This window comes from Schistocerca serialis, chromosome 11 (genome assembly GCF_023864345.2).
Source record: "Schistocerca serialis cubense isolate TAMUIC-IGC-003099 chromosome 11, iqSchSeri2.2, whole genome shotgun sequence".
In the NCBI taxonomy this organism is placed as follows: domain Eukaryota; kingdom Metazoa; phylum Arthropoda; class Insecta; order Orthoptera; family Acrididae; genus Schistocerca; species Schistocerca serialis.
The window spans coordinates 98221507-98236534 of NC_064648.1; the positions used below are offsets into that span (position 1 = coordinate 98221507).

The following is a 15028-nucleotide window of genomic DNA, read 5'->3' on the forward strand; positions in this document are numbered from 1 at the left end:
CAAAAACACTGACGTCTGTACGGGAAGCATTCTCGGTAAATGCATCTGATGGCTCGTCCATCGCACTTGGCTACTGCGTACGTGCAGTGCGTGTCTGCAAGCTCACTGCTTGTATGCCATCCCCTGCTCCTCGAATGCTGGCTAGCGTTCGAATGAGGAAATCCTCACGACCCCCTCCAAATATTCTGATGTACAGCACTACTTAGTAGTGTACAATAATTGTGGTTGGGGGATGTTACACAATCCTCAATATTTATGATGTGCCCCCACCTCTCTTGAAGTTTGTCGCAACATTTCTGTGACATCATATACAGACCTTCTCTACATTCCTTCCATTTCTCCATTCTTTACTTAATACTGGTTTGCATGTGAGGTCTTGGTAATGATACAGCTACTTCTCTCTTCTCCTAAAGCCCCTTTCATTTTCCTACAAATGGCATCCACATTTCCCCTGGTCATGCATGTCCTATAACCTTGCATTTGTCCTGCAGCCATTCCTGCCTAGCCTTCTCGAAATATTTCTGAATGCCTGATCTACATCATAACCTCAGCTCTATGTTAACTTGAAAGCTGATAGTTTCATTTTCTATTATTTTCTGCTTATTTGTATCCAGAGTACTGTTTCTTTCTGTCTTTATTTATTCCCCAGTTTGATCACACACTAGCATTTAGTACAATAAGGTCACTGTTATGTTAAATACCGAATGGTTATAATTAAACTTTCCCAATTTAACACGTTATAACACAGAAGCTAATTACCTTGTCAGTACCAAACTTGGTAGCAATAAAGTCCAGAGTACGAGGTGCACTATTTCCACGTGTCACAGCGTCACTGTCCAGTTCCAACTACGGCTACTAGGTGCCGTGATCAGTCACCGTGATTCGCAGTCTTTCACGCCTGACCAGCCGGTGCACTTGACTTATCCACGTGAGCTAGGACAAAAGGAGCAGAGCATTATTGGTGAAGTTCTATTATCAATACAACAGTAATGCTACAGCTGCACCTCAATAATATCACTGGCTGAAAGGATTATGGAAGGGTCCTCTTTCTCCAGCTGCTGCGCAGAGCACGACTAAGAAGTTTGAATCGACTCGCGTCGTTCCGGGAAGAGGCCGATGACCGGTTGCACCGCAGGTGGTTGATGAAATTGCTGCTGCTATGGCAGACTACGCTACATGCGATTCCCAATTGTCAGGCAGTGCACGTGCTGTGTCACAGCAATTGAACATCCCGTGGTCCATTGTACAGAACCACGCTCAAATGGTATCTGTACAAGATCCAGATCGTACAGCAGTTTGCATCACAGGACCCACAACGACGTGTTGACTTCACTCTCCAATTTCTCACAAGAATTGAAGCCGACAAGGGCTGACTCTGGACCGAGCTGTGGACAGACAAAGCAGATTTTTCTCTGACGGGTGAGGTGAACACACAGAAATGTCGAGTGTGGGTATCTTCACCTCAGGTCACTTTGCATGAAGTTCCTCTGAATGGTGAATGTGTCACTGTATGGTGTGGCATCACGGTTAAGTTCGTCATTGTTCCATTCTTTTTTGAACAGGTTATAGCTCAAGGACCAAAAACGTGCAAAGTGACTCGCCAGGGTTTGATTTGCCAGCATGTCATACCGACCCTACAGCACAGAGATGCATTGAACTCAACAGTTTTCATGCAAGATGGGGCCTCACCCCACATCGCTTGTGAAGTTCATCTGCTTCTCCACAACACATTTCGAAACAATCGAATTATCAGCCGATCGTTTCCAAATGCTTGGCCGGCATGACCACCTGATGTCACTCCCTGTGATTTCTGGTTGTGGGGCTACCTGAATGACAGGTTTTACCAGGGGAGCATTCACACATATGCTGATCTGAAGAGGTAGCCAGCATACCTACGGACATGCTTCGTTCTGCTGTGCAGAATGCAGTCCTGCTCTTTTAGACTCTTCTGGACACTGATGGGTGCCATATCGAGCCACTTTTGTGGCAGTAATGGTACCGGCATGTAATGTTATGATGTACTGTAGCAGAACATTAAAAGTGTTTCAATTGAATTTATTCTGCATTATTTCTCTTTCCCATGTCTTTGACACTAATGCTACCAAGTTTGGTACTTGTACGGTAACATTTTAAATAGAGAAAGTTTAATTATAACCACCCAATACTTAAGTGTTTCTCATTCAAATAAAATGAAAACGTGTTCCGCCAACTCGGTTCAGCTGTCATAACTTCCCACAATCACTCACAATAGGCATTCGAATGTAAACTTCACAGTTATACTGTGGATAGCCCCTTCTCAAGTTTTATCAACAGACCCACCTATCGTAGGTGAGTAACTGTCATCATGGGGTGTGAGTGGTCTGCCATTCCTTTTTAATAGAGAATTCAGTTAAGATAACAATGTAACAACAATGACACTAAATATTAGTGTTTTTATATTACGACTACCACTATCCAAGCCACTGAGGAACAATCGTCGATTCAACACGAAGCAGTAGGAAGAAGAGTACTAAATATCACTAAGGATACGACAAACAGGACCACTGTACAAATTTATTGTGAGTAATTGTGGGTAGTTACAATTGTGGAACAGCAGATTTTTATAGCTACTGATGCAAAGATATGCTTTGGCAGTGGGAGAAATAACAAGAATTTAAATAACAACAAATACACTCCTGGAAATTGAAATAAGAACACCGTGAATTCATTGTCCCAGGAAGGGGAAACTTTATTGACACATTCCTGGGGTCAGATACATCACATGATCACACTGACAGAACCACAGGCACATAGACACAGGCAACAGAGCATGCACAATGTCGGCACTAGTACAGTGTATATCCACCTTTCGCAGCAATGCAGGCTGCTATTCTCCCATGGAGACGATCGTAGAGATGCTGGATGTAGTCCTGTGGAACGGCTTGCCATGCCATTTCCACCTGGCGCCTCAGTTGGACCGCGTTCGTGCTGGACGTGCAGACCGCGTGAGACGATACTTCATCCAGTCCCAAACATGCTCAATGGGGGACAGATCCGGAGATCTTGCTGGCCAGGGTAGTTGACTTACACCTTCTAGAGCACGTTGGGTGGCACGGGATACATGCAGACGTGCATTGTCCTGTTGGAACAGCAAGTTCCCTTGCCGGTCTAGGAATGGTAGAACGATGGGTTCGATGACGGTTCGGATGTACCGTGCACTATTCAGTGTCCCCTCGACTATCACCAGTGGTGTACGGCCAGTGTAGGAGATCGCTCCCCACACCATGATGCCGGATGTTTGCCCTGTGTGCCTCGGTCGTATGCAGTCCTGATTGTGGCGCTCACCTGCACGGCGCCAAACACGCATACGACCATCATTGGCACCAAGGCAGAAGCGACTCTCATCGCTGAAGACGACACGTCTCCATTCGTCCCTCCATTCACGCCTGTCGCGACACCACTGGAGGCGGGCTGCACGATGTTGGGGCGTGAGCGGAAGACGGCCTAACGGTGTGCGGGACTGTAGCCCAGCTCCATGGAGACGGTTGCGAATGGTCCTCGCCGATACCCCAGGAGCAACAGTGTCCCTAATTTGCTGGGAAGTGGTGGTGCGGTCCCCTACGGCACTGCGTAGGATCCTACGGTCTTGGCGTGCAGCCGTGCGTCGCTGCGGTCCGGTCCCAGGTCGACGGGCACGTGCACCTTCCGCCGACCACTGGCGACAACATCGATGTACTGTGGAGACCTCACGCCCCACGTGTTGAGCAATTCGGCGGTACGTCCACCCGGCCTCCCGCATGCCCACTATACGCCCTCGCTCAAAGTCCGTCAACTGCACATACGGTTCACGTCCACGCTGTCGCGGCATGCTACCAGTGTTAAAGACTGCGATGGAGCTCCGTATGCCACGGCAAACTGGCTGACACTGACGGCGGTGGTGCACAAATGCTGCACAGCTAGCGCCATTCGACGGCCAACACCGCGGTTCCTGGTGTGTCCGCTGTGCCGTGCGTGTGATCATTGCTTGTACAGCCCTCTCGCAGTGTCCGGAGCAAGTATGGTGGGTCTGACACACCGGTGTCAATGTGTTCTTTTTTCCATTTCCAGGAGTGTACAAGCAATATTTTTATCTACCGTGACCACACCTCCTTCCATTTTAGCACAACATACCATACCAAAAACAACTCGTTTTGGAGAGATCTTTAAAGTAGTGTTTCACTGGAATTGCATATGCAACTATAAATGTGAAAACCACCAAATACCGTATTTTAGCTTCACAGCCACTGAATTGAAGATGGTGACTGCTTGATATGTTTCTGCCAACCTATCACAGTACAAGAATAGTGATCTTGTTAGCCAATTATAGCATACACATATATTTGTCCTTGTCACAAATATTTAGCTTTGTCCCTCCAAAAAAAACCTGGTCGTGATGACAGTCAGCTCTGTAGCTTCACCCGACGTTCACTACCATTGGCTGTCTAGATCACATCTTGTACTGTGATTGGCTGACAGAAGCAAATCGAGCAGTCGCCATCTTGACTTATGTTTCTGAAAAAAATGTGCTATAGCAGACGGATTTCGTATTTCTAAATGCATATTCTGAAAACTCAGTTTCATTTTATAGATCTCTCTGAAACACAGGTTTTTTTTTATTTTGCTAAAAGTGGCAAGAACTCTGAAACGGTACATAAAGATTTTGAGCAACCTCAACATACTGTGTTATATGCAATAAAACTGAAACTTCTGAGAAGAACAATTAGTTTTCAGGGACAAATACACACAAAAGCACACAATTTAATACTGAGTTTACTCCCCCCCACCCCTCCATCTCCCCCTCACCCATCAGGAGGGTCAGCTGAAGCTACTGATACTGAATTACAGCTTTAACCAGTGATTTAATGAAGTTACACTGTGGGACATCACACACACACACACACACACACACACACACACACAGATTGGAAACAGAAACACTGAAAATGTTGTTCTGTGTCTATATTATTTTTGGAATGTACATTATAGTGACAAACTGATCTGTAACGTTGCCCATGACCTAGGTTACACAGAAAGGTGCCAGTTCAGTTGCGATTTGGGGGAGACAAATAACATAAGTATGAAATCTTAGTTGTGGTCAAATATTGATCTATGGAGTAGTTTGAGGTCTGTAGTCGAGCTGGCATGAGAATATCCCTGATGATTGCAATGGTCTGGACACAGTGGCTTTGCATGTCTACCTCAACTAATCGTGTAACTCATTTTTGACAATGTCTCTATGGTAACGTCAAGTGTTTTTTTTTATTCTAGTCTTAGATCACAATATAAAGTCCTTCGACAATGACCGGTTTCAGTCAGTAATGACCATCTCCAGATCTGTTCTACACAATGTCCTAATGTGATAAAGTTGTAATGGTGTCATCAAAACATGTAAATACACTCAGCAAAACACCGTCATGTAGAACTAAAATATGGTGTAAAATAGGCCAAATCGTCCACACAGTCATTTTACAACCAGCATTACTGTACAACTGTATTGTAATGCTTTGGTTTGTTACTGCTCTTTAGCTGGCCATTGTTTTCACCTGCAGCTGGCAACAACACTGCTGTCAGTGATGTTACATCCTCTCGACTTTGGGCTAGGCTGATAAGTAACAGTCTGACTGCTAACTGGCCAAGCAGTATCTAAGGTTTCAATCAATCACTGCAAGACTCTCCATGCAAACAACAGAAAATAACAAAAACTGAAAGTATCAAGCTTCCAAACTAATATAGACCTCCAGCTATGCAACTGACCAGTCTGTCGCCTAACTTGTAAAAGTTATTATTGCTGGAGTAATGCTGTGCAGTGTGCAGTCTGCAACAGATAGGATTGATGGTGAATATTGGAAAAGTTCAAAGAAGGGCAGCTTGTTTTGTATTAGCCCAAAACGGGAGAGAGTGCTACGGAAATGATACATGAATTGGGGGGGGAGTCATTAGAACAACTTTCGCCTCACAGTAAGAACATATTTTGTTGGCATCCACCTTCACATGGAGAAATGATGATCATAATAAAATAAAATAAATGAAAGCTCGCATGACAGATTTAAGTATTCATTTTTTTCTGTGCGCTATTCGAAAGTGAAGCAGAAGAGAAAGAGCTTACACATGATTCGATGAACCCTCTGCCAGTGACTTAATTGTGAACAGCACAGCATACATGTAGATATTCACTCACATTGCCATGTCTTTCCCTTTAATGCTGCTTTTGGTAACTATTCATGTGATAAATGATGGAAAGTGTACACAATGAATTGGATGAGGGTAGCCAATCACAATGCTCGTTATTGATTTCCTGTGCTTTGTATTTGAAGTTGGTGGCCATTTATTTCAGTCATTGCAATGTAAGCTGAGCTATTACCTATCATCCTAACCACCACATCAAAAATCGCAAATGTTTATGATAAAAGTGACCGTAAACATCTTTGCTCTTCATGCTAATCACAACCTCAACCCACCTGATAAAAAAAAAAAAAAAAAAAATTGAAAGAAACATATACAACTCTAGTATATAACACAATCCAAAACATTATTTCCTTCAATGGATCTCCGTCTCCACTAGATCTATACAGGTCTAATAAATAATACAAACAAAGCCACTACTTACAATAGACAAATAATCAATTATAAACAAAATATCTGCAATCTGCTACTGAACCATACAAACACAACCGTCCCAGACACTATCTACGTAATAATATTCTGATGAATTGTGTTATTCTTAGCTACAGTACAGCTATTCCTGGAATTTACGCTGATATCATTCAATGGGCCCAGTCACCCAACTTCATCAAATTCTGCATGTAATTTACTTCATTGTTGTAAGCACACTAACTGAAAAATGACATACCTTATTCAAATCTAGGCTCTTATTAGAATGCTTAACACATTCCTCATCAGGTGGCACTATGTGTTGTCCATAGTTTCAGTTAAAACTGAATATCACTGATCTGCAACATATAAATTAATTCAAGGTCATAACACACTAGTTTCTGATGATTTTTTAATACAAGCGCTGTACATTACATCCATACTGTGTCTAAGAAACTCATTTTATGTACTAAAAACTGCACTAATGTCCTAGAATTAAAGGCTACAGTCAACTGAAAGATGCAGTTCCATCTGTCTGCTTTCGCCAGTGATGTAACTGTGTTGTGTGGCGCGACATCACTCGAGTCTGGTCGTGTTAGTAGACAACGTATTGTTCTATTTGGTGGCAATCTCTTGCAGTGGATGTTGATGTTCTGAAGTTTGTTTGGTATGTTAGTGAGATATCTGACATTCTGAGCCGAGTGTGTCAGGTTGTTGCCGAAAGAGTTTGTACTGGTTCGCTAGTGAGTTACTTTGATTTTGTGTATTGTAGCTGTTGAATTCATGTTTGTGTTTGGAATTATTAGTGCAGTGTGTTTCTTATTGTCAGAGTGTTTATATTTTTATTTTTTTGTCAATCGTGGATATGACATAAATTTGTGAATAGGAGACTGCTTGTTGCAATGTGATTTTATTTGTTTTTTTATTGTAATGTGTAAGTTGTGTATGTTTCTGTATATGGTTGTTTGTGTATATTTAAATTGGTAATGATGCAAGTTTTTAGAAATTTCTGGTTTTTTCTTCTTAGTGTTTGGTAATTGCGTTGGACTATGGTTGGCAGGTACTGCAGGTATCTGTTTACCGTCACTGGCTAGAATACTTATGAGAGTGAGTTTTAGTTTGCTGTAGGCCTACAGTGGACTTTGGTTTAGACTAGTTGGGTAAGTGAAGCAGGATTTGTTTTAGCAAGTAAAATTTGTGGTATCTGTTTTGGAGTTGTGTGTCGGTTGATGGTATCGGGCACTTTATATGAGCTATATAGATCAAAATGAAATTTGGGATACCAGGTTTTCGAGGTTTATGTTGGTTACTCAAACCAAATGGCGTGTGACGAGGGCCTCCCGTCGCGTAGACCGTTCGCCGGCTGCAAGTCTTTCGATTTGACGCCACTTCGGCGACTTGCGCGTCGATGGGGATGAAATGATGATGATTAGGACAACACGACATCCAGTCCCTGAGCGGAGAAAATCTCCGACCCAGCCGGGAATCGAACTCGGGCCCTTAGGACTGACACTCCGTCACGTTGACCACTCAGCTACCGGGGACGGACTGTTGGTTACTGATGAATGGTCTTCATTTGAACTGTGTGTGCCAAGCGAAATTTACAAAACCAATGATTTTCACTTTTGCATTGTGTGGAATGTTGACAATTTGGTATGCTTCATTTTTGTGTTAGTATTTGTTTTGGAATGGGGTCATTATTCTTACTATATTTAGTTTGCCTCCACTCAAACCCCCTGCTTCCAGTGGTTGTCCCATTAGTTTCATTCTATTGATGATGTTCAATATTTCGCATACTATTTACAACTGTCCATAGGTATAATGAGCGGCGTCATGGTTGCCATGTAGTATGTGCTTGAAATTCATGTGTCTGCCATCTTGATGAAATCACAGATCAAAGCAGACGGATGGAATCACAATTTTAAATTTTGCCAAAAGCTGCGTGAAAATACATAAAGGCCTATGTACTGATTATATCAAGTTATCCCTCCAGTCAATGTATTCTGTAAATTAACACAGACTTCTTCAAAGCCAAATACATAGCCATCTGCATTTTAAAAAAGACAAAAGGCCTGTATAATGGAAGTTTTAACTAAAATGCCCTTAAATACAGCAGGGGAAAAAATACAAGCTCTTGAGAAATGTGGGAATAGAGGGATAAAATATAGAACACTTACAATTTTGTGTCATTATGTGATTCACAATTAGCGTTCGTAACAATGATTTTGTAAATATAAGTCATGACAAGACAGTAACACAGTTTTCTAAAATATACTATTTCCCCTACCCCACAAAAACAGTAATAGTATTTATTTAGACTAATTACATACAAACAAAAAAAATATCCAGCCCAAATGAAAATAGTGAAGAATAAGGTGCAATACATGAGCTTTAACCAGTGACACTATCAAATTATATGATGACTATGACATCATAAATCTTGTGTATTAACTATCAACTATCAGGATATAGGATGTTATTGTTATTAAAAACTTCAAACGTATTAAAAACTTGAAAGTATCAGGCCACAATGCCAAAAATGGGGATTTAACTGAGGTTATAAATATGGCTACAGGATTCACGAAGGGGGAGGGGGGGGGGGGGGAGGAAGAAGACTGTTGCAACACTTTCACTGACTACACTACTTCACATGCAATGTAATCTAGATCTTAGGCTATTCTACATATCAGTCTCTGACTAGAACAATTAGGAGGGAGGAGTAAATTCTGGCCATGACAAACTCACTAAAGCAAAACAGCAGCAGCATGACCTTCATTACACCTCATGCTATAAAATAACAGAATTTTTATAGCCCAAAAGGTAGTGAACGATATTAAAAGACATGAGCACAAAGAAGCTCCTCTGCATAACTGAAGATTAACATAACGCTATATTACATGAAGATTTGACTCCACTTAACCCAATAACATAATAGAACTAGGGCACTGATAAAGAGTAGTTGGGGTACTAATTATTTGAAGGTACATCTCATAAAACTAAAAACTGTGGCTGTGTAAATCTAAGAAATATATATACTCTTTGCCTCTTAATATGTCTGCTTGTGTGTGTGTGTGTGTGTGTGTGTGTGTGTGTGTGTGTGTGTGTGTGTGTGTGTGTATACCTGTCCTTTTTTCCCTCTAAGGTAAGTCTTTCCGCTCCCGGGATTGGAATGACTCCTTACCCTCTCCCTTAAAACCCACATCCTTTAGTCTTTCCCTCTCCTTCCCTCTTTCCTGACGAAGCAACCGTCGGTTGCGAAAGCTTGAATTTTGTGTGTATGTTTGTGTTTGTTTGTGTGTCTATCGACCTGCCAGCGCTTTCGTTTGGTAAGTCACATCATCTTTGTTTTTAGATATACTTATATTTATAAACAGCAGCACTCTAAAACAGAAGAGCAGCTCTCTTTTCCAGAAACCAGTTGATTCATGATTATTGGCAGTGTGTACAGTGAAACTGTCTATACTTGTTACATAATGCAGTGCAACAAGAAAGCTGGATATATAATAACAAAAAACTAATATAAACTGAAGGGAAAACACCAGAATATTACTCACCACAAAGATAACAGCAAGCTTCATTTGTGTGTCGCATGGTAAACTGAGAAAGTGAAAGAAAAGTAGGCATCATAAAAATGTCTCCACAATGACAAGGTTTCAGGTCGACCAACTCACAATTCTACAGCCAGATGCTCCACACACATGGTTGATAAATAACAGCGTACACAAAAACCAAATATCCCTCTCCAGCCCCTCCCCCCACACACCTCTCCTGCAACCAAACCCAAACAGCAAATCCACATCTTAATCCTCTACACGTGGAACATATAGGGCTCCAACACTCTGCATGAACGAATGAAATGCACACCCATGCACAAACACACTTTCCCTCCAAATGTACTCATCCAAATGACTCTGCAAACCACTGCGCCGTCTCTTGCCTCCCTTGAGAACTCTCTTAACTTCTTTCCAATATCTCTCCATTGTACCAGTCACTTTATTCCGGAACTGGTAGTTGTGATCTGCTGCAAACGACTGAAGGTCAAACTCCTCTGCATCCTCATAACTGTCCCATTTATCTGAATATATAACAGTACCATTTTCAACATGCTCTTCAATGAACCACTGTAAAGTCCTAGCATCCCTCTTCTCAACCACATTCAAAACCAATTCACCATGGTCCTTCCCACAAACGACTGCTCCCCAAACCCAAACTTCTGCCACCCACCTTCCCTTATCATACTTGTTACTTCCAAAAGATGACTCGCCAAATTCAACCACAACACCTGGCCCCCCGATTTTTCCCCTCTTCTTCATCAAAGCTGAACAAATTTCTCTACATGACAAAAACCAATCGACAACCGTTTTGTCACTCAAGCCTGTGATGCGACACGTGGATTGCACAGATTTACGCATACAAAAACAGTATGTCAACAGAACTATACTTTTAAGCTTAATCTTCGACTTTTCGAACCAAGTACCCTTACGAATTGACCTCCACACTTTGTCTTTCGCGCAACGCCACATAAGCCCATCGCCACATCTATTCGTTCCAACCTTCACACAGGACATAGGCTTCCGACACGTAGCACATACGTATTTGTTCGCAAGCACACCAAAACTTCTCAGAAATTCAAACATTCGCGAATTATCATTTAAAATTGAATCAAGAGTCATGTAAGTCATCGCAACGCCTTGGTCCATACGTTCGTCATCTTCACTAGAGGACGAGGAGTATCTTGTACCACAGTCGTCCTCGTTAGGAACACTTTCACATAGAACATCCATCACAACAAAACGCCACAAAAATATGATATTCTGCTGTGTTTACGCAAACTACGTAACCCAACAGTTCTCACGCTAACCGGGATACCAAAGAGTCAAAGACGTTAAAACTCAGCTGAAACTGAAACTCGCCCACTACCCTCTGTAATCTAAACACTCTGAACAACTACCCGCCCCTACTCCCCTAATAACACGTATTTCTTTCAGACGTCTACCGACACTCGAACATGAGATGTTATAAACGAAGTTAAGAATAAAGGACGACCACATGGAGACAATCATAAAAGTAGTGACAATTGTACAAAAGTACTAAAAAACGTTATAGTGCACTTACGGTGTCCGCGTGCTAATGTTGGCAATTTCGTGAGGGTGGTTATGTATTGTTTACGTTTGTTTTCGAGATGGAGGGCGCCAGAATAACTTTTAGTAATCTTATTATTATGAATTTTGTGGTAGGTTATTCATTTTCTCACTGATTTGTTTTATAGTATGTTTGTAGGAAAATATGTGTTTTATGTTCTTTCGTATTCGAATCCAGTTGTTTTAATTTGCAGGATGGTGTTATAAGATGGTGTATACAACGAGGGTTGATTGCCAAAGAACGGCTTTGTAAAAAATGTTCTCGGCCCATGAGGCTGATACAGAGAAGTGACCGAAATGATGGTGTCCAGTGGTGTTGCAGTGAAATATCCCATGTTTGCCGCTACAGCATACGACAGAAAAGTTGGTTTGCGGGAAGCAGGCTGACGATAGGAGACATTTTAAAAATAACGTATTTATGGGTGAAGAAGTGTAGTGGCGCTTTCATTGGTGAAGAGTTACATTTGTCGAAGCACACTGTTGTCGACTGGCGCAGTTTTTGCCGTGAAGTTTGTGTTAAGGATTGTATAGATAATGGTGACGTGCTTGGGGGAGTGGGATCAGTTGTTGAAATTGTCGAAGCAAAGTTGGCGAGTCGAAAGTTTGGAAGGGTTAAACCTGTTACCGGCGGATGGGTGTACGGCGGGATTGAGAGAGGAAGCAACAAATGTTTCTTCCAAGTTGTTCCGAAAACAACGAAACGTGTGTTTTTAAATGTACTTAAAAAATATGTGCTGCCGGGAACAACTGTCATTTCCGATTGTTTCCGATCATATGACTGCTTATCCGATGAACTGTTCATCAGCTTATCTGTAAAACACAAAATGAACTTCAAAGATAGAGAGGACACAAAGAATGTTGAAGGGACATGGTCCTCGATCAAGCGTTATTTTCGTGGAACGAATAAGTGCAAGGACGGTTTTGATTCCCATATGTTCGAGTACATGTGGAGGAGGAGGTGGAGTGATGAAAACGATTTATTTATAAAATTTTTGGAAGCAGTCCGTAGAGTTTATAACCCCGAATAAAGTTTTGTGCCATGCTGTTGTTTCTAATTACTACGTAAATTATAGCAATACCTGTCAATTTGTTTGTACAATGTTTTCGTCGCTGTTTGCAAGACTGTCGTTACCTTTTTTAATTGTTATTATTATTTTCTATTATTCCCATTTAAGAGAGCGTTTGAACTTGAATTCCTTTATGATGATTGTTTGTTTTTTCTGAGCCCAAATTTTCTTGATGTGTTCACTGTGTTGTTTCTTTCGCTCCGCTGTCCATTTGCATCCTGGTCTCTTATGTGTTGTGGTGTCAAATTTATGTTTTTTGATTATGTTCCTGAATTCAGTTTTATTTTCTGCATCGTTTACTGTTGTGTGTGCTTATCTGAGGTCCTCTTCAACTTCTTTTATCCATTTTGTTTTTCCCCTGCCTTAGTTGATGACTTTAAGAATTCGCTTTGAAATTCTGTTTCATTCATCCTGTGGATATGTCTGTAGAACTGCTTTCTTCTTTTCCTTATTGTATCCATAATCTTGTCTGTGTATTTATGTAATTCTGATGTTGGTCTCTTCTTCCAGATTCCTCGCTCTTGTATCGGGCCAAAAATTGTCCTTGGAATTTTCCTTTCTTGTTTCTCTATTTCTTTGATTTTAGTTTGCCCACCTATTTGTGTTGTTTCAGATGCATTCAGTGCCTCCGGAAGTATGACAGTGTTGTAGTGCCTCAATTTTGCGTTAATGGATATGGACTTTTTGTTATAATTGTTATAATAGTTCCACGTGAGTTTACATGCTTTCTGTAGTTTTTTTATTCTTTCCTCATTGGCCTTTAGGTTGATCCCTGATGGCTGGATGATTTCTCCCAGGTACTTATAATGTGGTACTTGTACGATTTTCCCATGGGTTGTCACAATAGGCAATTTGTCTTGTGGCACTCTTTCTATGTACTGGGTTTTCTCAAATGAGATTTGCAAGCCAGTTCTTTGTGCAATTTCGTGTAACTTCTCTATGGCGTTAGTGGCTTCTTTTCTATTATTTGTGAGGATTGCAAGGTCATCCGCAAAAGCTAAACACTTCACATTGAATCTATTATCTTTTCTAATGCCAATTTGGATTCCTTTGACTTCTTTATCCCATGTCCTGATGACTTTTTCAAGAACAATATTAAAGAGTAATGGTGAAAGTCCGTCACCCTGTTGCACTCCAGTTTGGATTTCAAATGGTTCCGAGATATCCCCCATAAATTTAACCTTGGAGACTGTGTCAATTAATGTTTCCCGAATGATTGCTCTTGTCTTTCTGTCAATGCTGAATTCTTCCAGCGTTTTGCAGAGCACTACTCTGTCTATTGGGTCGTAGGCCTTTTTAAAATCTACAAAAGTGGCCACTGTGTTTCGTGTGTTCCTCATCTGGAGAATCATTTTCAGATTCCAGATCTGCTCTATGCATGATCGTCCCTTGCGAAAACCAGCCTGGTATTCTCCTATTTGTGGGTCAGCTTGTTCTTCTAATCTATTCATGAGAACTTTTGATAGGATTTTATATGTGACTGGTACGAGTGAGATGCCCCTGTAATTATTTGGTTGTCCCCTTTTTTGTGGAGTGGATGGATGAGTGCGCATTTCCATTCAGAAGGGATCTGTTCGGTTTCCCAAATGTTTAATATGATTTTGTGAATTTTTCCTGTTAATCTTTCATCATTTAGTTTCCATAGTTCTGCAACAATTCCATCTTCTCCTGGGGCTCTATTGTTTTTCAGTGTCTTGATAATTTCTACTATTTCGTTGATGGTTGGCGGTTTAGTGTCAGGATTTGGTGTAGACATCTCGTAGTGAATATCCTCTGTAGGTATTTCGCAGTTGAGAAGTTTGTTGAAATAGTCTGCGATGATTTGGCAGTTATTCTTCGTGTTAGTTTCTAGTGAACCATCCGGTTTCTTGAAGCAGAGATTGGGTGGCTGGTATCCTGCAATATGTTCTTTAAACGTCTTATAAAAATTCCTGGTGTTGTTCTTCTTAAACTCTTGTTCTATCTCATCTAGTCGCCGTTTGTCATACTTTCTTTTTTCCCTCCGAATAGTTTTCGATGTTTGTTTTCGGATTACTAGAAATTGTTGCCATTTTTCTGATGTTTTGTGACTATTGAAGTTTTTCCAGGCATTGGTCCTTTCTTCTATTTTTAATTATTATTATTATTATTTTTATTTTTATTGGCTTCTAGCTTACAAACTTTTTAGCCATCACAAATAAATGCACTGACACACATAACAAGGTAACTTTT

The 15028-nt window shown here is 41.1% G+C and overlaps 2 protein-coding genes across 4 annotated transcripts in view; one reads left to right on the forward strand and one right to left on the reverse strand.

The window, feature by feature from the left end:
• The window catches only part of LOC126427028 (uncharacterized), a 33787-nt gene extending 22308 nt beyond the window's left edge, over nucleotides 1-11479 (reverse strand). The window contains exons 1-3 of one of the 3 annotated variants that reach the window (XM_050089194.1): nucleotides 10164-11479; nucleotides 6869-6968; nucleotides 760-933 (exon numbers count right to left, since the gene is read on the reverse strand). In XM_050089194.1, coding sequence (XP_049945151.1) covers nucleotides 10410-11393 — 984 coding nt within the window. In that variant the 5' untranslated portion in view covers nucleotides 11394-11479 and the 3' untranslated portion in view covers nucleotides 760-933; nucleotides 6869-6968; nucleotides 10164-10409. Of the gene's footprint in view, nucleotides 1-759; nucleotides 934-979; nucleotides 1269-6868; nucleotides 6969-10163 lie in introns of those variants that run through there. The other 2 variants (XM_050089196.1, XM_050089195.1) reach the window with 2 other exon arrangements.
• Nucleotides 11480-11586: 107 nt separating this feature from the next.
• On the forward strand, nucleotides 11587-12836 carry LOC126427031 (uncharacterized). The gene is made up of 2 exons (XM_050089202.1): nucleotides 11587-11842; nucleotides 11945-12836. The coding sequence occupies exons 1-2, from the start codon at nucleotides 11792-11794 to the stop codon at nucleotides 12776-12778; spliced, it is 885 nt and encodes a 294-aa protein (XP_049945159.1). The 5' UTR covers nucleotides 11587-11791; the 3' UTR covers nucleotides 12779-12836.
• The last annotated feature ends 2192 nt before the right edge of the window (nucleotides 12837-15028 follow it).

Coding starts and splice junctions, on each gene's coding strand:
- LOC126427031 (XM_050089202.1), top strand. CDS start 11,792: ATGGAGGGCGCCAGAATAACTTTTAGTAATCTTATTATTATGAATTTT. Junction 11,843..11,944: donor TTATTATTATGAATTTTGTG/GTAGGTTATTCA, acceptor TTTAATTTGCAG/GATGGTGTTATAAGATGGTG.